Source organism: Phoca vitulina, unplaced genomic scaffold (assembly GCF_004348235.1).
Source record: "Phoca vitulina isolate PV1807 unplaced genomic scaffold, GSC_HSeal_1.0 scaffold78, whole genome shotgun sequence".
Taxonomy (NCBI): Eukaryota; Metazoa; Chordata; class Mammalia; order Carnivora; family Phocidae; genus Phoca; species Phoca vitulina.
The window spans coordinates 6,170,746-6,193,921 of NW_022589781.1; the positions used below are offsets into that span (position 1 = coordinate 6,170,746).

The window sequence follows — 23,176 nt, forward strand, 5'->3', positions numbered from 1 at the left end:
CCTTTAAGTGGGTGAGTTTGATCATATGGGAGTTACACGTTAATAAAGCTGTTTTTTAAAAAAGACAATAGTGAGCCTTTCCCCTGCCTGAGCAAGCAGGAAGCCCAGCCCTTACTCTCTGCGAAGGATTTCCACTCCTGTGTTTATCTGCTTTTCCCCTAAGGCTGAAAGATTTTTCAACTGCGGGCTGGGAAAGCTGATGAGCCACCAATTTTACCGAAGAAATTCTCCCCTTGTGCTCCTACCCTAGCAAGTGTGTCTCTACTATTTCTCTCCTCTCTGCCTTTGAAATCAACGAGACACCATTAGGTCCCAGAGATTCGTTCAGGTGTGAAAGATGTCGACGCAGCATCCTCCTTGTCTACACTGACCACAGTTGCTTATACCACAGCTCCTACATCAACTCCTTAAGTGGAGAATGCTTCCAGGACAGCTAGAGGAGGGCACGTCCTTGTGAGGATTGCATGATCTCTTTTGATGACCATTCCTGATTCAGGGTCCAGCATGCGAGGTCCGTTGCTTTCTATCCCATGGTCATTTTACGGCAGCCGCTTCATTGCTTTGCTGTCAATGTAGTTGCAGGCTATCCTAGACCATTACCACACATTTGAAATGGGGAAAAGTTGAAATTTCAATCCCTTCCCTCTCTGAAACTTCTGGGCTGCCTGTGCAAATTTGCGCTACTGCTTCTATTTAAGTTTTAAGGATTCGAATACTTCAGGTACTCTTTTAGAGAATAACAGAAAAGAAAGAATGGTCTACCTTATCAGACACTATAATGTATACAAATAATGTTTCTGGTTACATTTTCCTTCTTAGAACAACAAAAAAAGTACATGTTCATTGCTTACTTTAAATATTATATTAATTTATGCTATGATACAAATTTTAGCAATAATCGTCATTACAAAACCATTAGTCTACTTGTTCTATTGAAATAAAACTAGGCCAAAAGTTTTCATAAATCCTTAAAAGAATCAGTAGTAATAAAGAATCATTTCAATGCTAGTTTGGATTTGCAAAATGTTGGATTGTTATCTCATATTAATGTATTGGATTAGTCATATAGCCACAAAAGTAACCCACTCTTTAAAGAAAAGGCCTTGTTCCTAAAAATCACAAGCATTTGTCATGAAAATCATACCATATCACCTGTTAAATGGCCAGATCTGTGTGGTTCTGTAACGCACTGCATTATTATAACAACTTTTCATAATGTCTTTGTTGATTGTTGCATATGATACAGCAAATTCATCAAATAGCCACAGATCAGTAAACATTTAAACAAGATGCAAACAACACTTCCTTTCTAGGGTGGTGGCCAAATATTGACATTTTTTATAGCAGGAGAGTGAGGAATTCCTCTGAATGGAATTGTATACAGGGGATGTGATATAACACTGAAAGGCTCAAACGCTGAACAGAAGAACCTCAAAGAGTTAGATCTGCCCCTTGTTAGAATTTTATTTGAAAAATTTTCTTTTTATCCTCACTGGCATTTTAATTTTTTTTCTACAAGACTAAATTCAGTTTGACCCTAAATTTAAAGCTTATTAGATTTTTCACATCAGTGTGCATTACTCTGAAGATTACATAACATAGAAGAAAATGATACGCATTTTCTGTTCTGTCATGCCTACTTTCCAAATCCGTATTCAGATGGAACTACTTTCTCATGCCCTCACCACCTCAGCTCCTGCCATGGTCCTCTTTTCTGAACCTCTGCCAATACCCACCTCCCTCTGCCCGTCTGCGTTTGCTAACCGCTAATCACTATTTGACACAGAACACCACATCCGACTTGAAGCAATCACACATTTTCAAGTATACTCTAGCCTCTCTAAATATCATCATGAGGCTTGAAACATGGTGCCCAGGGGCAACACGATAAATCTCTCAGACTCAGACACTTGTAAGTGTAAACGATATTAAATCGCAGCCAGTGGGATATATTGACAACGTTTCAAGGAAGCCTAGGATACAAAGCCTGAAACCTGTGATATAATTTCTGTCAGTGACGTGGCTGCTACAATATTTCCTAATCGACAGTGCAATTTGGGAAAGCGGCTACTGGGAGAAGCAGGTTTTAAATGCTAGCAGATTGGTTTGTGTGGACGTAGATAACCTCCTCTACGTTTTAATTGCATGGCTTAGACAACTTTTGAACACCACTTTCATGGTTAAGCAAAGCAACTCATTGTCTCAAAAAGCTTGATTTTGTCCAGCACCACACATTTCAGAAATACAGCCTTCGAGTTTAGTGAGGGAATTCTGTGTAATCTAATTAATATAAAGGAAGTGAAATTCACATAGCATAAAATTAACCATTTCAAAACAATTCAATGGCATTTAGCTGACTCAGGGTTGTACAACAACCCCTTGTCTCTAGGTCCAGAATATCTTTATCCTTTACTCCAAAAGGAAACCCAACCCAATAAGCAGCTGCTCCCTATCCGCCCCTCCCCTCGCCCCTGGAAACCACCAATTTATGTTCTGCCTCTGTGGATTGATCTATTCTGGATATGTCAAATAAATGGAAGAATATAACAAACGACCTTTTGTGTCTGGCTTTTTTCACTTAGCCTAATGTTTTGAAGCTCAACCATGTGGAAGCATACATCAGTACTTCATTCCTTTTCATACATGCGTAATATCTCATTGTTTGTATATACAATTTGTTTATCCATTCATCCATGCATGGGCATTTGGGCTGGTTTTTCTATGCCTTGGCTATTGTGAATACTGCTACTATGGACACATACGTATGTGCATTTAAGAATCTGATTTCAATTCTTTTGAGTATATTTCCAGAATTGGAATTGCTGGGCCATATTGTAATTTTATGTTTACTTTCTGAGGAACTGCCAAACTGTTTGGACAAGACCATTTTCTATTCCCACCAGCACTGTATAAGGGTTCCAATTCCTTTATATCTTTGTCAACATGTTACTTCCCCATTTGTTTTGTTTTGTTAATTATATCCATCCTAGTGGGTGTGAAGTGGTATTTCACTGTAGTTTTGATTTCTACTTCCCTGAAGAGTATCTTTTCATGTACTTGTTTGTCGTGTTTGTATCTTCTTTGGAGAAATATCTTGTTCAAGTCCTTTGACTACTTTTTAATTGGGTCATTTGTACTTTTGTTGCTGAGTTTTAAGAGTCCCCAATACATTTGGTGAGCCAGATTCTTATCAGATATATGAATTGCAAGTATTTTCTCTCATTTTCTAGGGTTTTTTTTTCCACTTTATTTATGATGGCAAAAATTCTTAATTTTGGTGAAGTCCAGTATACCCATTTTTTTCTTTTGCTGCTCATGCCCTTACTGTCCCATTTAAAATCCATTGTCGAATCTAAGATCATGAAGATTTATCCTCGAATTTTTGTCTAAGTTTCATGGTTTCAGTACTTATATTTAGATTGTTGATCCATTTTGACCTAATTTCTGTATATGGTGTAATAAAATCGTCCAACTTCATTCTTTCACGTGGAGATCTCCAACTGCCCCAGCACCCTTTGAGGAGACAATTCTTTCCCTATTGAATGATCTTGGCATCCTTGTTGAAAATCAGTCGGCCACAGACATATGGGCTTATCTCTGGACTCTCAATTCTGTTCCATTCCCAAGTATACATGGGTGCTTTTAAGTGCCCCAATTTCCCAAGAAACTCTCTGCCCATCTTTCCTCCCAGGCATCCAATGCTCTCTTGTATGCCTCAGCTATGATCTTTGCCTCAGGTGACTGCAGGTTGTTTCCTGCCTTACAGAGTCTTCCAGAAAAACCCACTGCTTTTCTGCCTCCAGTGAGCTCTGAGTTAGGCAAAATAAAGACAAACAGCATGCATTATTCCTTCAGGCAGCCTCCAGAATGGCAAACACAAGTCTTTGTGAATCAGGGTAGTTCTGCTCCCTCCAGAAACGTGTACCATAGTGTCACACTGGGGATGCTGACGGCCATCTTCAAAACCACTGATGTCACTCCTGTGAGATAGGTTTTCAGTCATGTAAAATTTAAGTAGCACCATTGTTGATGTTTTAACAGAAATGATTCTTACATATTTTTATTATGGGAACTTAGAAGATTTCCTGCATTCCTAAATGCAGCCCCATGTATCCTGGTCTGTAGCTTCCAGCCAGCTGGTAGGAAGACTCACGTTTGCTAGTTATTTCCGGAATTTCAGGAAAGCATGCTTGTGTGTACCCATCAACTAGTCTATAAATACCAAAAAAATAGTACCTATTTTTTCTCTCCTTCTCCATTTCCCAAATACCCTGTCTCACTGGCACACATCATCTCAAGCAAAGATCTGTCTCCATGATAAACACCAGACCATTAAAAATTAGCTTTTTATGTATAATACAGCTCTAAATGGGAATACTATATATATTTCAAGAGATTTTCTAATTTAATGTATAAAGAAGAATATAGAGATTTGAACCTTAAACTGAGGGGGAAAAAATGGAAAGCAATAACTCAGTTTTCTTTTTTTCTTTCATTGTACTATGGCTGGGTTTTCAGGTCTCTCATTTCTTAAGTAGCTTGTGAATAAGTCTCTGAAGCAATACACGTCTTACTTTTCTCTTGAAGTCATTTTAGAATGAGATTATCTGAACCATCTGCAGTGTGGGAAGTTACTCCAAAAGCCATTGTTATGAACTACTCTGGGAATTGGTTTTCAGTTATTTTGACAGAACATTTAAAAATGTACAAGTCGTAGAGTTTTCCCTAGTTCTACCATACATTTAGAACTTTTCAGTCTGTATGATCAACAACACAGTAAAACACAGTAACTGGGACTCTGACTTTGATTCATTGATGTTGAGTCTCATTACCCAACTACCATGTTTGATGTGAATGGCTTAAATTCTAGTGTAACAATAAAAGCACTTGTATTAAAATGTGAAAGCCTTCTATCAATCAAAAAAGATTGTTTTTATGCTTGAATAAATGTTTTAATGTTTTATTAATATAACTTGTCCACTACAATAGATGTTTTTTAGGACTTTATTAAAATGTCATGTAGGATATCAGATGGTAATATCTCAGACATAAATGTGGAACTTGTTTTAGAGAGCATTATAAGTGACAAAACTGTTATAAAACAAATTACATTGCAGAAAAAAGACATAAATACTTGGAGGCATTTATTTTAAACAGTGAAAGGGCATGAAGTAGTATAAAATATTCAAATTATGAGAATTTGTCCAGAGGCTGTTCATCTCCCATTACATAATAAATAAAATTAAGAACCATCTAAATTTCAAAAGAATAACAAAACGATAAAATTGTTAGTGTATCTGACAGAAGTTTGTTTTCATAAATTATAAAATGAGAGAGTGAATGCTCATGAAATTATGTTTTCTTAAATAGGATGTAAAATGCACAGTCTGATTCCTCTTTGGAAAATGATATAATGTATTCAGATATTATTATAGAGAATAAAAATAAATGTTACAAAAATAATCACAGTATCTATGAGAGTTTTAATATTCCACTGTATATTTTTGAATTTTGTACAATGAGCCTCAATTGTTTTGAAATTAAGAAAGAAGAAAAAAATAGATGTTAATTGCTAATGTTTGTCAAAGATGGGATTAAGATGTTTGCATTTCCAGCATGGCTACCTATGTGACAATGAATGGAAATGGCAATATATATTAGTTCTAAGAAACCATTCCTTGATTCAAAGGATTATGAAACTGCTAAAGATTAATGGAGTCTTCCAACTTTGACATAATCATAAACAAGATAGATATCTTTCTTCCCGGAATGAATTAAGCACAGTTTTATTTTTCTCCTGGAGGCTGGAGAATCAGTTCGGTTATCTCCTTCAGTTTGGCAATTTTTCATTGTTGCTAAGAAGCTCAACAGCCTTAAAAGCTTTTTTCAATTTTCAACATGAATCTGAGAATTACGCATCTTAAATATTCAGGCTACATTTGCTGAAAGGGAAAAAACAGTGGAAAGTAGTTCCCAATGGGAGAAAGGCTCCCTGTGACTTAAGATCTTTGTGTGTCTTATCTGTTTGTTTGTTTTCTCTGTCACTAGTACTGGGATTCTAACCTTAGGGAAAGCCCTGGACAGGGAGAGCACCGATCGCTACATTCTGATCGTCACTGCTTCAGACGGCAGGCCCGATGGGGTGAGTACTCAGCCTGGGGACAATGGGTAGTAAGAACAGAGCTGGTAGTCTGATGCTCTGAAACAGTGTATCATAATCATGAGTCTGGGAATTAATCTCTTCTCACCCAGAGCAGCCCCTTAATACTTGGAGAAGTGCTCTTTTAATAGTTGAACCTATACTCTGAATCTGTCAGGGTGGTGGAACTTTTTGACTTGACAGAATACATACTTGGGATTGGCATTCTTACCCAGCTTATGGGGAAAATGAAATCTAACAGTCTAAAACGCATTCCATGGTGATCATCATCAGCACAATACTCTGAAATGTCTCCTGGCAGTTTTGACTCTGTTGGAACCTGTTCCCTTTCATGTCACTTTGTTGGGGGGCAGAGTGTGGATAGATGTCTTGAAGCACTTAGGAAACCAGGTTGATTGATTCCACAAGTTGTAAGCAGCATTCAGGATCCTGACTAATCCTTGGTGATGGAAGTGGTTTAAATGGGTCCATAATTCCAGAGAGGATAAATGTTATTTTCTCTGCACCAAAAATCAGTTTTAAGAATAAAGAAATTGTTTAGTCATTCTGGAGTGTTTTAAAATCATTTGACTGTATTCTTTTTTTTTTTTTTTTTTTTAAAGATTTTATTTATTTATTTGACAGAGAGAGACAGAGCAAGAGAGGGAACACAAGCAGGGGGAGTGGGAGAGGGAGAAGCAGGCTTCCCGCCGAGCAGGGAGCCCGATGCGGGGCTCGATCCCAGGACCCTGGGATCATGACCTGAGCCGAAGGCAGACGCTTAATGACTGAGCCACCCAGGTGCCCCCATTTGACTGTATTCTTTAAACTAACGTGCTTACAACCACTGCTGTTCTAATTTTTTAACATTGTAACATTTCAAATTTTGGTAACAGGTACTAGACTGTTTTTTTTGTTGTTGTTGTTTTGTTGTTTTGCTTTTTTACCATTTCTATGATGCAAAGTAGTTTTTTCTTTAGTCAAATGCTTATGGACCAACTCACTGTTCTCTGGAAATAATTTCAAATTCAGTTTAGGAGTCTAGGCAAGGCTCACCCAATTAAAATAGTAACATGGCCCCACATGACTTGAAATGACTTGTTTGATCTGTATGATAGATTGGCTGGGGGCGTATATTTGAGGAGGATTGCTCAGAAAATCTTACCATGATAAAAACATATAAACTGAGGCACTTGGGTGGCCCAGTCAGTTAAGCGTCAGCCTTCAGCTCAGGTCGTGCTCCTAGGATCCTAGGATCCTGGGATCGAGCCCCGTGTTGGGCTCCCTGCTCAGTTGGGAGTCTGCTCCTCCCTATCCCTCTCCCCCTACTCATGCTCTCTCTTTCTCCCTCTCTCTCTCTCCCAAATAAATAAATAAAATCTTAAAAAACAAAACAAAGCATATAAACTTGCTACCCGGACACTTTTATTACTTTAATTAAAAGTTAGAAAAATAGATAAAGATCATTAATTAAATTTGATAAATCTGCCCATAATAAACCATTTACCATTGCTCAAACATTAGGTAAAACAGTTACATGTAGAAAATAAAATATACAGAACAATCTGAGTAAATAGTGGGGCCAGTAGAAGGTACTTAGATGTGTGAAGAAAAATAAAACTCAGATTGATTTTATATATGCAGCATCCTTGATTAAGAGTGTGCCTGTGTTAGATCTATGTAAAGAAGTCGATGCGGCGCTCAAGAAGAAAATGAAAGAATCTGACATGTTGAAGATTAACTGGCAACTTGTCTAGAAGATAATGAGAGGGGACCTGAGGAGGAGAAGGCATTATTCAGTATGGAGGAAGGGGTGTCAATAATGTAAAATAAATGAGTAGAAGTAAAATAAATGAGTGGCATTCAGGTCAGTCATTAGGATAGAAAAAAATCATTAGGATTAAAAAAAAAAGAAAATAATACACAGCTTTGGAAGATGTCACATTACAAATCAGATATTAATGGCAGTGGTATAGGTAGGACCCTTTAAATCTGGTCTTAACAATAATTTCTTAGACAAGAGAACAGATGGGAAAAAATAGTATATTAAGATATCTGACGTAATCTCAATCTACTAATTATGGGTTTGCCCACATCCAAAACTGAGAATAAATTCTGGGTTAATTTCTTCTAGAGCATTTTTTTTCCCAGTTACTTACTTGGTTATCTCAGTCCCCTTGGCCAGGGGTCACTTAGCATTTTTCGTCCCCGCCCCCACGACCGCAGCCCCCCTGTTTTCATTTCTAGGATCAGTAAGGTCTCCTTCAGCTTTAAAATTCTGACCCTCTTAAGTAAATGTGTTTTATTTTCAAAATTTGTATTGAGAATATCAGTAGAGAAAGGAACATTTAGGTTTCAAATAAAAGCTTCTTTAGCTAATTCCATTATTTACATAATTTTAGGGATGAACATCTATGTGGGCACATACTGTGGGTTCCTGAAGGAGAAAGTGATAACACAATCACTGCAGTGTTGTGTTGTGACGTGCTTTTCTTATCTACACTTGTAAACTTATTTCCTTTGTAGAGATATGGTAAAATCAACCTTTTAACCCTAATGATTATGGTTTTGAAGAAAGATATTTAATGAACACAGACCCCAGGTCTATGCCTTCTTCTTAAATCAAAATTATTACCAGCAATTTGTGTGAAACAGATCATGTGAAGATATAATTTGATAATTTCATCATGGAAAACCACCTCCCCTACCACCCCAAAAATATGTTTAAGGGAAAAGAGAGCTAATGTTCTATTGCTCATTGCTAATGTTTTTGTAGACAAAGTTGAAAGAATGTTATTGATGTTCTTGGGTTTTTTTCCATTCTCTAAATCAACTTTGTCAATAGTAGCTGAAAAAAACCTATACAAGTTAAATATCTCATTATTATAAATATTTAGATTTCTTCAGCTATCATGAATACAGATAAACTCATACTTTCTAGAATTAAATAGTTATTTACACTTACTTGGAATTCTTTGCAAATCTATAAAGTTGAAAATTCCTTAAGAAAGCTTCCACCATGTTTTATTCCAATATTTTCACATTTTAGCTGAAAAGACTTCGAAATTTTTGTATATCATATACTTTTTATAAGCAGCTACATTTTACCTTATAATAATAGCATCTAGAATAGCTCCCAAATGCATTTTTTGAAGGAACATACATGCAAATTCTTTTCAGAGGCTTCTTTGTAACATTATTTACTTCTAAGCTAAACTAAGTCCAACCAATCTGAACTAAAAATACATTTTATTGGAAAATTTTATTGGAAAATCTGGGCAAACCTTATTATGTTTATGGATATAATTTGATCCACAGGGAGGAAGAAGTTTTCCTCTACCCTCGCTTAAGGTCCCTGGCTGGGTCTGAAAATTAAAGTGACAAAGACAGATTAAGAGGAGAAAGCATACAAATTTATATAAATTTTACATGATGTTTTAGCCCCCATAAGGAAATGAAGACCCAAAGAATTGGCAAAACTCACTTGCTTTCGAAGTAGGGGAAAGGGAGAGAGGCGGGTGTGGGAAGGCAACTAAACTCTGTTGGGAGGCTAAAGGGAGGTGTGAATTATTTTAACAAGGTCTGCTTGTATAGAATTCTCTCTGTCTCAACCTCTTGTGCTTGTTGATAATAAAAATGTTACCTTCCTTCTGATACAGGGAGTCCATCTTTCACATGGGAATGTAATATCCTGCTTTTATGAAAAAGAAGGAAGGACTGAGTGTTTTTCCTGTATTTGCTGTTTTTTCAAGTGTCTTTCATTCAAAGGAGTCAATTTAGCAAAGTGGCATATTTTGCGGTGATGTTCTCTGAACTCCTTCAACAAGCAGTGGTAGGGATAGCCTTTAGGAAGCTGGCTGTAAGAGGAAGCCAAACAGCAGGGGCTTAAACAAAGCAGGGTTTGTTTGTCTCACATATAAAAAAACATAGGGGTGGACAGGAAGGGCTCAGGCAGGGGCTCCTGCTGTCTCTTACCCACTCTGCCATTTATCCTGTGTTTGCTTTCTTCCTCAGTCTACTTACCTAATGGGTTTACAATGACTAATGCAACTCTAGGCATCTGCTCTGCTTTGCAGAGAGGCAAAGAAGAGTCTGCCCTTTTCTCTACCTGAACTAGAGCTCTTTCAGAGACCACACCTGGCATAATGCTTCTTAGATCTTATTATCTACACTGGGCTGAAAGATAAGAGTAAGTAGGGCTTTGTGGATTGTAGTTGTCTATAAAACAATAGCACAGCAAAATATACGCATATGCAAATCACAGTGAAAAATATAAATATGCAAAGAGAAGTCAGGATTTTCTCTTTCTTTTTTTTTAAACAAATTTATCAGTTGTCATTTCCCAATGGGGAAGCATTCCTATTCAAAATACAAAGTTGTTCTGTAGTGTGGATATTTCTGACCAGATTTCCATGAGTTCAGCAATATGGTTTTCGTTCTTGAACTATATGATAGATAACTTGATTATATCATGGTTTTTGCTCTCAGTAAAATTTTCTAGAATTCCTAGCTTGACTTCCTCAATTATGGCTTTCATAGTGAATACTGGTGATGTCTTACAATTCCGGATTGGCAGGAAACTTAGCGTCTATGCTTGGGCCTTGAACTGACATTATTCCCTGAATGTCTTTTATTTTATTTTATTTCATTTTTAAAGATTTTATTTATCTATTTGACAGAGAGAGAGGAGCACAAACAGGCAGAGAGGCAGGGAGAGGGAGAAGCAGACTCTCCGCTAAGGAGGGAGCCCAATGCATGGCTCGATCCCAGGACCCTGAGATCATGACCTGAGCCAAAGGGAGATGCTTAACTGAGCCACCCAGGTGCCCCACTGAATGTCTTTTAAATGTGACAATATAAATAAGCAATTAGAATCTAGAAACTGAACACTTAACTGTTTAGTCAAACTATAGGAAACATTAACGAGAAAAAAATATATGAGAAGAATTGTGGGTGAAATGCAAATAACTGAATTTCAATATAGCTCATTTAATAAAATTTTAGAACAGGATAATGATACATATATATATATATATACACACACACACACACACATATATATATATATATATATATACACACATATATATATATTTTTTTTTTAAGCAAAAATGCAGTGGTTTTATTTGGGTGTATACTCTTATAAGAAGAAATGACCATGTAATTTTAAAAGAGAATGAGCTACTTGTTCATTCTCTTTGAAAAACATAGATTTATATTTCTCATTTTTGGGAATAAAATACTGACATTTTTAGTGTTTTCTGAAATAAATCTTCCAGAAGTTTGATTTTTTTTAAATTGTGAGATAATCTGTGAAGTTCTACTAGTTTCTGCTATGTTTATATTATATATAATAAATTATATCACATATTATTACAATATAGATATTTATAAAGTATATACTCTCCTCACACTGCACTCAGATATGCACAGAATTAAAAGCTCCTTTTTTTAAATCCCTAATCTAATCTTCCTGAGTCCACTCTGCTGCCTAGATGGTAATATGTCCCTGGGCTGTGTCGGGTCACACTTCACTTGCTTGAAACAACATCCCAACCTCTTGTTTTAACCACTCTTTTCAAGGTAAACATGTACTCACCAGTGAAGCTGCTCTTCCTCTCTTGCCTACTCTCATCCTAAAATTGTACAGGTGCAGGGTGTGCTTACTAGTTCTTGATGCCGGGAAGAGGGCACCCAGCTCAAACGCTCTCCATCTCTGCCGGTCTCTGTTTGCCTGGTGTGTCTGGTTTGGCCTCTCAGTCCAGTCCCCTACTGACTCCTTGGAGTATTTGGTGCATCTGTTGCTGCCTAGCACTGACGTGAACTTGACTGTGACTATCAGGGTCCTTTGCCCTTACCCAAGGCCTTGCTCACAGGGTGATCTCTCAGCCTCTAGAATTCCTGAGCCACACACAAAGAAACCCAGCTTCTCTCTTTGGCCACTTGTCTCTGCCACTTTTCCATATTCCTTGCCATGTCCTATTAGATGTGACTGCCATGGAACTTCTCTGGAGGCTTCCATGCTCCACAAGGGTCAGCCACCGTTTCACCCAAAGTTCTCTTACTTGCTCAATACCTACCACCACTTTCCCCAAAGTGCTTCCAGAATAATAGGGGGGGAGGGGATGAAGACAAGGACCTTTGCATCCTCGTCTTCTCTCTGCCTCCCCTTCTCCTCCCCATAATCCAGAATAGGAAGGCTTTTCTGGAAGACATTTTCTATTCTGTCATTCTCAGAAGGGGAAGAAGCCTCCCATGTCAGCCTCCCTGGTACAAAGGGCACCCTGTCTATGTCATCAAAGAAACTCTATGATCTGGGTCAGGCGGGCTTGCCTCTTGATGTAGTCACAGGATGATTTGTAGCTATGAATAAAAATATTTTGGATTGATATTGCCTAAGAAGAATGCCCATTACAGAGTAGATGTATTTTCCTTGTCCTATTGGATGAAAACAAGAGTGGTCAGATCCTAAATGACACACCCTCATTATTCCAGATTCCAACTCTCCATTTTTATTGAAAGGAATTAAACATGCTAATAAATGTTAGTTTGAACATACATGTTTATAGAAAGGTTTTAAAGGGTCTTTGCATATATATATATATATATATGGATACATTTCCACATTGACAAAAAAAAGGCAGCTGTATCATTCCATTCTTTGTTTCTCAATTATATAGCATATAATACAAATTTTTCTGTTTGTCACTTTATAAGTACATAGTTTCAAATTTAGATTCATATCAGTGGAAAGTCATCATAATTCTATCTTCAGTAAGTAGAGAATGAATACATTTTGAACACCCTAAATATCTTCCACTTAAACCAGGTTTTCAATAATTTAAGAAATTAGCTTGATAGAGTCAATAAAGTCCATAATATAAAATTAAGTAAGATTATAAAATACTTTTTTTAAAAGAAGTTCTCATGAATAAAAAAAATGGTTTGTGTAGATGAATGTACACGTTTGTGGTTTTTTTGACTTTGGCTTTAATCTCACATTTTTATACTGTACCAAACCAGTGGCACCATATTGATGTCTTTATTTCAAGGCCATAGCAGTTTATGAAAATAAATGTAAGGGGCGCCTGGGTGGCTCAGTTGGTTAAGTGTCTCCCTTCGGCTCAGGTCATGATCTCAGAGTCCCGGGATCGATCCCCGCATTGGGCTCCCTGCTCAGTGGGGAGTCTGCTTCTCCCTCGCCCACTCCTCCTGCTTGTGTTCCCTCTCTCACTGGGTCTCTCTCTGTCAGATAAATAAATAAAATCTTAAAAAAGTAAATAAATTTGTATTCAAATGGTCTGCTACAACAGAAATATCTGCTTGCATTGTTGAGAATTTAATACATATTGTGAGGATTTATCCATGATTTAAAACAAAATAAAATCTATGACGTTATAATTAAAATAAGTAATGACCCCAAAAGTGATAATTTATGGAATATAGTACTAAACTGCAAGTACTTCCAGCTAGTAGAATTGTAACTTGATACAACTTTTGAGAAAAAAAACAGTAAGACAAATTCTCTTAATGGGAAATAGGTAGCTTTGCACTAATCAGGTTTATTAGTTTGGTATCTTATCTTTTTTATTTAATTGGCATAATATAAATTGATTTTTAAAATTAATTGTGAACATATGTTTGCCGACATATTGTTCTTTTTATTAACTTTACTTAAAATGACCTGAGCTGATAGTCTAAGTAGGCAACCTTAACCAACTGAAAATCTGTCCTTGATATGATACAAAATTCCTCTAGGGCACAGATCCATATTGAAGCAGTGTCACCATCTTTCTGAACCAATCAAAAATATTTACATAATTGTGCTTTACAACTAACTAATCTACAACTATTTCAGTAGATTTAAATGAATAGAGTCAATAGGTCTAATGTGTAGCCTGGGCATTTGTAATGATTAATCAAGTGATTCTGATGCAAGTGGTCTCTAGACTACTTTTCAAGAAATACGTAAGTTGGAAATCATTCTATGTGTTCATAGTTTTTATTCCTCATGTCATATACAAGTACTAAGATGTGGAGAAATACATCTATACATAAATTTCAGCCCCTATTAGCACAAAAATGGTTGATTTGTCCTTTAGCTTTTCAGATTACTTAGTGATCCAGCTCTCTTCTGTCTTACCTAGCTATAGTCCATAGTTTTTGACTGAGGACCGAAACAGTCTGAAAACATCACACACTATAGGGTCAAGAATGGGAATTGTAAAAAATAGGATGAAAACCCATCTAGTAGATTGACAGGGAAGTGCAGACAGGCTGCCATAAAGAGGATCAGACAATTTGAAGGAAAGTCAGCAGACTCTAGTGTGGCTACTCTTAGATTTTGACTCCAGGCTGTCAATTTTAACGTTTTGTTCACCTTCAGGCAAATTGAGAATACTGCTCCTGTAAAAACATCCTTTTACTGGTTTTAACTCACACAACTTTTAGAGAAATAACATTTGTTTAACTGTTTTGTTGTTGTCGTTGTTATAAAAGCAATGTAGCCTTGTTCGAGAAAATGTGGAAAATACATAAAAGTTAAAATAAGCAAATTAAATTTTCTGTATTTCATCTAATCAGAAAATGTTCGAATTTATACAGAACCACATATATCTAATACAAGTGTGTTTGTGCTCATGCATCTTTTAAATTACACGGTTTCATGAAGATATGCACGCAGAAGAATGCACAAACTTTAATTGTGCAGCTTAATAAATTTTCACATAGTGAACACATCTATGTAATCAATATTTAGAATAAGAAACTGAAATCAATTAGCAGCCCAAGAGCCCAGCCTTATGATTGCGCTAGTCCCAAGCCCCCCTTCTTCATAAGGTGATCCCTATTCTGACTTCTATCACAATGAAGACACTGTGCCAATCTTTGAAATGTGATACTATATGATACACTTGGAATCATATAGTACGTGCTACTTTGTGTCTGACTTCTTACCCTCAGCCTTATGTTCTTGAAATTCATCCCTGTGGGTACTTGTAACCATGCTCTGTTCATTCTCAGTATTATATATTATTGCACTGTGCACATCAAACCATCTACTACTGGTGAACATTTAGGTTGTTTCCAGGTTTTGACTACATAATACTGTTCTGGTCACCCTTGGCATGCCTTTAAATAGAATTTTTATTGGGCTTTTCAATATAGAAATATGTAAAAATCATACTGAATAGCTGTATGAATTTTCACAGATTAAGCCCATCAATGTAGCTAGGACACAAATAGAGAAAGAACCCATTATGAATACCCAAGAATTCCCTGCTATGCATGGTGATTTTTAAATGACTGCTGGATATTGCATGTGGAAAAATTATAAAAGCTTGCAGTAAAGTCATATCGCTCAAAAGAGTGTATACTTTTGCTTCTGTTAAAATAGGGACAAACAGCCTTAATTCAATTGGAGTTTCAGCTTTGGGTTTTAGTCGAAGTGAGGTAAGGTCTAGACGCCATGCACCATTACTAATAGAGTGTACAACGTCAATGATCCCAACAAGAAAGACGAGGACAAGTCATTTACCGGGTCCTTGCCTCCTCGGTCACTAGGAAATCCAGTGTTTGATCCCTCAGCCCATGACGGCTGCAGGATCTCCCCAGATTCATTCTCTCTGAGCCAAGCGTTGGTGCACCCCACATCACGTACAATCAGGACAAATTGTGTCGGTATTTTTTAAAACAAAAGTTGGGTAATTATTTCATCTTGCATATTTCTCCTACTTTTTAATTTACATCTTGTCACATATGTAGTATCATAGCCTGATGGATTTTTCATTCTCCAGCCAAGGGCCCTTTCTTTCTCTGATTCTGGCCCTAGGCTTCTGTAATGTGCCCCACACTATCACAGAGCTGGGTGCAGGGCAGGTGCTGCTTCTCAGGCTTTGATTAGAAAGAACAGTTTCCAGCCTGACTCACATCTGAAGATGTTCCTTGATTTTGCAAAAGTTGTTGACCTACATAACAGTCTCTGGTTGCAGCCGGCCAAGGGCTGACCTTTGAACCAGGTAGCACATACTACTTTAAGTGTACCTGCTTACCACTTCCTTGGGCTGTGTGACCATACGGTAATCAGTTAACTAGTGATACGTGGTGCTCAAACTCTCGGTGTAGAGGTGAGCCCAGAAAATGATGAATGTAGTATTTTCTGACAGCATTTACTTACCTGAAAATACCCATTTGATGCACTGTGCTCTTTGATAAGACACCATTTTTATTTTTACACAGTGTGAAATGTAAGTGATATAAACTAGAAAAAAATGTTACATTTCAGAGAAAAACAGGTACATGTGTGTATAAACAAAAGCTTGCCACCCATAAAATGTGAACAAGATAAAGGTAAAATCACTTTCTCAAAGTAAGCCTCCAGGAAATATTTGACATTTTCAAGAAGATGTTTGCCCTGTAATATCATCATTTGCTTTCTCCATCTGTTTTTTTGAAATGCTTGAATATTGCAAACTTCCTGGGTTTTTTTTTTTTTTTTCTTTTTTCTTTTTTGGAAAGCTAAGGAGTAACAATAGCAACGAGATGCTTTGGATTTAGTTGGAGTGAGGCAAGGTCTCACTCTATTTCAGACAGACAAACTCCAAGATGACCGATTAGATGACATCAACATGAAAATAACTTCTTTCATATTTAGTCCTTCTTTTTTTTCCTTTAAGACCTCTACTGCTACCGTAAATGTGGTGGTGACAGATGTCAATGACAATGCGCCAGTGTTCGACCCCTTTCTGCCTAGAAACCTGTCTGTGGTGGAGGAAGAAACCAATGCCTTCGTGGGTCAAGTACGGGTAAGTGGAAGATATATATTAAATGTATTTTTTTGTTGAATATGTTTCTCACATTTTAATTTTGAAAGGAGATTCAGCTAATGCAATGTGCAGTGGGTCATCAGAATTATTGAAGGTGATCAGTGAGTGAGATCACTTGGGTATAAGGCAAAACAGAATAAAGTGCATTCATTCTCAGTCACAGTGCTGGATACTCTTCAAGATTTTTTGTTTTGTTTTGTTTTTCATAAATCACTTGTGTCCATTTGGATTTCACTTATTAAGCTTGTTGATTCACATTTGTGACCCTTAAGTGCTTTGAACATTGATTCATTGGAAGAGTATTCTTTTCTTATTTAATATATATTTTTATTTTCTGGAATTATAATAAGGTACTGTAGAGAAATATGTAATTAGCTATACCATTAAGTGTGAATTTGTAAGTGCATACCTCAGAATACAGATGTTTAGAGGTATATTCATCTGGTTGTGTAAACATCTATATAGCGTTTGCTTTGTACCCATATTTCACACACACACCTCTTGCCCAGTGTGCTCTCCTGATCCTAAGACTGGACATATAAGCCAGTTTGTCTACTTCCTTTGATGAATAATTGCATTTTTCTTATAGAAAGCATAGTATTTCCTCAGTTGGGCCATTCTTGGTCTTGAACATGGTGGATGGTTTAGAAGCCATAAGCTGAAGGCGAATTTTGAGGAAGGCACACATATTTCACAGTATCTACCTGAGATGAGGCATCTGTGTGAACTACAGGCAAGGAGAGAACCCTTCTCTCTCAAGGAGTGGGTCATCCAGATGTATGAGTCCAGACGTCAGGAACCCACCCTTTCCCTGTTAAAGCCTTGAGTCTTGAATAGGAGTTTTGCCGGTGCTTTGAAGCAAGCCTTCTCTACAAGACAGCTGCTCTTCCAGTCAGACAAAGGTCTGGTGTTCAGTCCAGTTTCCTCTCTGGCTGCAGAAGGGGAGGGCCTCTCTAAATGTTAAAGGCAGAGACCTTCTGCCTTCCATACCATGCCCTGGGATTTTACCTGGTCAGCGTGAGCTCATCAGTTTTTTCCCTCAGAGCTCTGACAATACTTACAACAGCTCCATAGTCATTATCATCATCATTGTCACTCTGTCTCTCAAATCCCAGAGGGATTGCGTAGGGCATACATTCCCTCATGCCTTGATGCTGCCCCAGCTCACCACAGGGAAGAGGATTAGTCATCGACCTGCTGCAACAAGCTATGGAGTCTTGATGCCACGTAGCCAGCAAGCCATCCGACTCCAGAACCCTGTGTAGTAATACCTCCTGTGTCACAACTTTTACTGTGGACTCTATAAGAGGAGACCTGTGGACAAAAGATTGAGGAAGAAATCATTTTGGAGAAGTTCAAGTGATACTCACAGACAAGTAGGAAGTGATGCAGGGAAAAGACAGCTGCTAATGAAGGGACAGCTACTAAACCAATCATTAGAAAGACTGGAGCTCAATCCCAAGGGCGAACCTAGGAAATCCTGCAAACACATGTCCCAGAATTATTGATCCTGAGAAGTGATGGGACTGGCAAATTCGTGCACAAAATCCTGAGATTCCTTGGTCACTGATGCTGTGGAGGAGGGTATTTTTGGTACTTCCTGCCTCCAGAGCAAGCAAGCAGCCAGCTCTCTGCCATGTGGATACAAGGGCATTGGGTCAGACTGTAGATACCAGCAGATGGAAGTCGGTCAGAAAGTATACATGCTCCAAGGGACACACATGGGGCACTGACAGTGTCTATTACAGCAGGCAAACAAGGTGGTAAAATCTGAGTGGCATGTGCAGAGAACAGAAAAGGGGTTGGTGCTGAAGTTGGCTTATGAAGGATGAATATTGGTGAGAAGAAAATTGGGAGGTGTTGGAAGCGGTCTAGCACGTGATTGCATGAATAAAAGCACAGACACAGAGCATAGGACAGGTCATATTACAGCAAGTGTGCCAAGTTATAAACATTTCTCTGTGCATGTTGGAGAAGGTGCTGGTGGGGAGGATCCCTGGAGGGTCTGACATATGGCATCACTAGATTTTTATTATAAAGATTACTCCTGAGTAGATTGTGATGGGAGATTCTACATCCAGAAAGCTGGATCAGAAGGTAATTATAATAGCCCAGATATAGAGGCCTGAGCTATTATAATAGTCTAGTCATAATGATGATTAAAAATCTGGGCATCTGGATGGCTGAGTGGGTTAAACGTCTGCCTTTGGCTCAGGTCGTGATCTCAGGGTCCTGTGATCGAGTCCCGCATTGGGCTCCCTGCTCAGCGGAGAGTCTTCTTCTCCCACTGCCTCCGCCCCTCCCCACCATTTGTGCTCTCTCTCTCTCTCAAATAAATAAATAAAAAATCTTTAAAAAATACCATTACAGTTGTCACTCTAGTTGCCCCATTGATGAACACTGAAAAGTCTGTTTAGTCACATCTACCAACTGCTCAGATAAACAGGTATTGAAATCATTTAGGAAAATTATCTTTTCCATTCCTCTTAATTAATTAGCACTGGAGCGATAAAACCCATATGGAATATATAATTAATAATATGTAAGTAGACATTAACATAATGATTAATTATTAGTTATTTTTACTTTTCCTTTCTCTTTATTATTGTCACTTTTCCTAGTGGTTCTTTGTCTTTGAAGGACTTACAGCATGAAGTTTGTTTCTCGTCTCCTAGTTCTTAGACGAGATATGGTCTCTGTAGTTTATTTCAGCATTAAAAATTGAAATATAAACCTTAGCATTCATAATTTGACAAAGCAGTAATGGTCCTGGTCTTTAAGCAATAACATGTTTTCATAAAAAACTAAAATGAGTTTGAAAGTACAAAGGAACACAAAACCATGCAGAGCAGGTGCATCCTACTGATTCTGCTCAGTTCCAGACAAGTTCTAATGTTCAGAGAATGGAATTTTGATGCATCATAATGGTCTCCTGTTGCTACCTAATGATAATTATATAATACATTAATTTCACTAAATGACTCATGCTCTGCTTATAAAATTTAATGTTAATTGTCACCAAAAAACTATTAAGACACACTTAAAACCAAGATACGTATGGTTAGTTATTGCACTGAATTTGAGCTACCTACTTAAGGAGTTTTTGTTCTAATGATGTTTTAGTATGCATAATCCAGTATTTGCATGCAAATGCTGAAGGAACTTTTTATTTACTTTCTTTGTGTTAAGGTAGTGTTGGAGTATCAAACTTTATTAAATAGAGAATACTTCCGAAGCAATATTTATGGATTATGCAGAGCAGAGGAGTTTTATCAGCATATTAAAAAATAAACTACCAACCAGTAATTTCTGAACATAGAACTCACTACACACAAGTATGATATACCACACTTAACTCTGGAAACCATTTGCATAATTCTCAGAGCAACTTGCTGCAACAGTATTGTTGGGGCTAAAAGAATGTGTGCAGAATGAAACCTAGCACACACAGTAAGAACACACTCCCTCTCTACGTCACGTGTCCGATGTGCCATCCAGACAATTTCCTAAAGGATGAGGAACACCACAGAGGACGAAGGCAGCTGTGTCAGGGTTCATGGGAAAATGTATTCATTTGCAGTATCTTGACAAATTAGTGAGATTCGAGGTTGAAGAAAAAAAAAAGAAAGAAGGAAAAGAAAGATGCCAGGCAGATATGGACTGGCTAGCAATGGTTCATCCTGGTGTGTGAGTCAGGTGGACGAGTTTGGTCCCACCATAAACCCCGGGTCTGCAGAAGCGGAGAATTGTGACACCCCACCCCATTCAACATGGTGCATGCCGTTTTCATTCATTTTTTCAAATAACATCTGATGGATTCCACCGTAAGTCTGGGTGTGGAGTGAGGAGGAGATAAAGGGCGGGATCTGCTCAGTAAGCCCTGTCTTCCGCACAGCGTCCCAAGAAGAACTTCTTTGTAGTTGTCCAACAGAATTTAGCATGAGGGAGGATGAGGAGCTGTTTTTGTTTGGCACAGGTGGGTGGCCCAGGAGGTGATTCAGTGCGTATTCTGGGAGAGTGGACGTTGAGGGGAGGGGAAACCTTGGAGCTTCCTCCAGCTTTCTGGCGTCCTGGCAGCATCTCGGGGAGGGTTCTTTAGGACCCACAACTCTCCTTAAATCCATCCTCTCTGTTTTTTAGAGTAGCCCTTGGCATCAAAGGCCACACAGATGCAGAGAAGGCGTGCTTGGAAACAACCCTGCCTCATACGTTTAAACCAAGTTCTTAGCAGTGTTTACTGTACACAGAGAGTGGCTTCCCGGCCAACTTCCCATCAATGCCTGGTAGAAATTCTTATGCTGAGCTGACTTCTTTTAGCTCTAAGTAAGAGAAATAGAGCCCTGAGTCAACAAAATGTTCTTCCAGTTCTAAAACAAAAGAGGCTGAATTTATTTAACCTGAAACATAAATGTATTCCCAATGTGAGGTCTGCATGCTAAACTCCGGCTGCTGTAAGTGGTAGTGATTCGGTTTAAACCCTCAGAGTGGTTTTAAAATCATTAGTGAACCTCAGCGTTTAGAAGGGTAGGGATGCTATTCATTTAAAAAAGAAATTGGTATTTCCTCCAAATATACAATTTAATATTAAGCAAAATCTGAACCTCAGTGGTGTGTCTCTGATTAATGTTCATGTCGTCTCCCTGTGTGGGGCTCTAAAAATGAAATGAAGGTGGGAGCTTTATGGTGTTTTATTTATTTTTTGTAGCTCAGTATGGCATTCAACAGTGCCTAAAACTACCATACTTCTTTTTTAAGTAGGCCACAAGTGGGGAATTTTACGGGTTCTCTTGTCAAGTCATACTTTGCAATGCAAACACTGTACTCAGTCAACTCAAGAAGGAAGCCCACACAATTTGAAAAATTGGTGGCATGTCTTTTAATGCTGCTACCTAAAAATATTTATAATGGAGATTTATCTGTGGCTTGTGAATATGTTTGAAGCTTGGTGATCTTTCAGGTATTCAATTGGCAGTTGGTAAATGAGTTAGAACATTTTGTGCATGTATTTTTGCAATATTTACTTAGGGCCTACCCTTAGACGGTTTTTAGTCTTAGCTCAGCTGTCATGATAAATATATGTGCGTGTGCCTATGTTTGTGTGTGTATGTGTAAATATTCACAGTTGCATAATCCCAGATGTGCGATGACAGATATTGGTCACCTCCTTACTGTGGAATGTTGTCTTTATCTGAACAACCTCACTGCTACCTTTGAAACGGGTCTCTGTCCCCTTCTTGAGACCCTACCACCTGTTTGCTCCTGGTCTCCATATGTTTAAGAGGATCTGATTCTTTCTACCTTTCCCTAGATCTGTTTGCTTCTTAAGCCTTTTCTTTTAATACTGTATACTAATACTCTTTTTTCTAGTTTCATTGAGGTATCATTGGCATTGAAAAACCTACGCATGACTCATGTATGCAGTTTGGTGAGTTTGAGTTAGGACATATGGATACTCTTGTTACCGTCACCACGATCAAGGTGACAGATGTTTCCACCACCTCCCAAACTAACGTATTCAACACGTGTTACACTCAAACCTTATCTTCACCTTCTCGAGACAGGTGTCAGTCTCCTGAATTCTGCTTCTTGGTTACTCGGTCACAAGCCTGATGCTGGGGAACTGTGCATCTCTTCTTTCTCCCTTACTGTCCATGTCCGGTCCATCACCAGTCCTGATAATTTTACATGTTTCTCTCTGTTCTCAGATTCCCTCCTCCTCCCTCCAGACAACCACAGTCCAGCTCTTATCATTTCTCACCTGAACTAACATCACAACATCTTTTTTTTTTTTTTACACACATGGAGCTTATTTTATTTTTCTGCCATCCGTCAAGGACACACTACATTAAAAAAGTATCTTTATAGTTTGTTTACTTGACTGCTATTTTTTTTTTCACTTAATTGATTATCCTGACACTAGTCTTGACACCTCCTAATTATCCTCAGTGTACCTGCTGGAACGGTGTCTCTAACCAACAGTTCAACCGCAGGAAACATCTCTCAATGCAGCAAACAAGGCTCACCTCCCACGGCTGCTTCCCCAGCTTTCCTTGAGTCAGTGCTAACCTACTTGCAGCTACTAATACCCCTTCTCAGTACCTCTCCCGAGTCCCTGTGCCTCTGCTCATGCCCCTCCCTTGATTTTGTCTTTTTCCATTCTTTATCTAGAGAACTGATCTTCGAAAATTCTGGCCAAACATAATCTCTTCCAGAA

The 23,176-nt window shown here is 38.0% G+C and overlaps 1 protein-coding gene across 4 annotated transcripts in view; it reads left to right on the top strand.

The window, feature by feature from the left end:
• The window catches only part of LOC116625425 (protocadherin-15-like), a 1,687,848-nt gene that overhangs the window by 1,427,552 nt on the left and 237,120 nt on the right, over positions 1-23,176 (top strand). For all 4 annotated transcript variants that reach the window (XM_032393940.1, XM_032393941.1, XM_032393942.1 and 1 more), the window contains 2 exons: positions 6,049-6,142; positions 16,813-16,941. In XM_032393940.1, the coding sequence (XP_032249831.1) occupies positions 6,049-6,142; positions 16,813-16,941 (223 nt within the window). The remainder of the gene's footprint in view (positions 1-6,048; positions 6,143-16,812; positions 16,942-23,176) is intronic.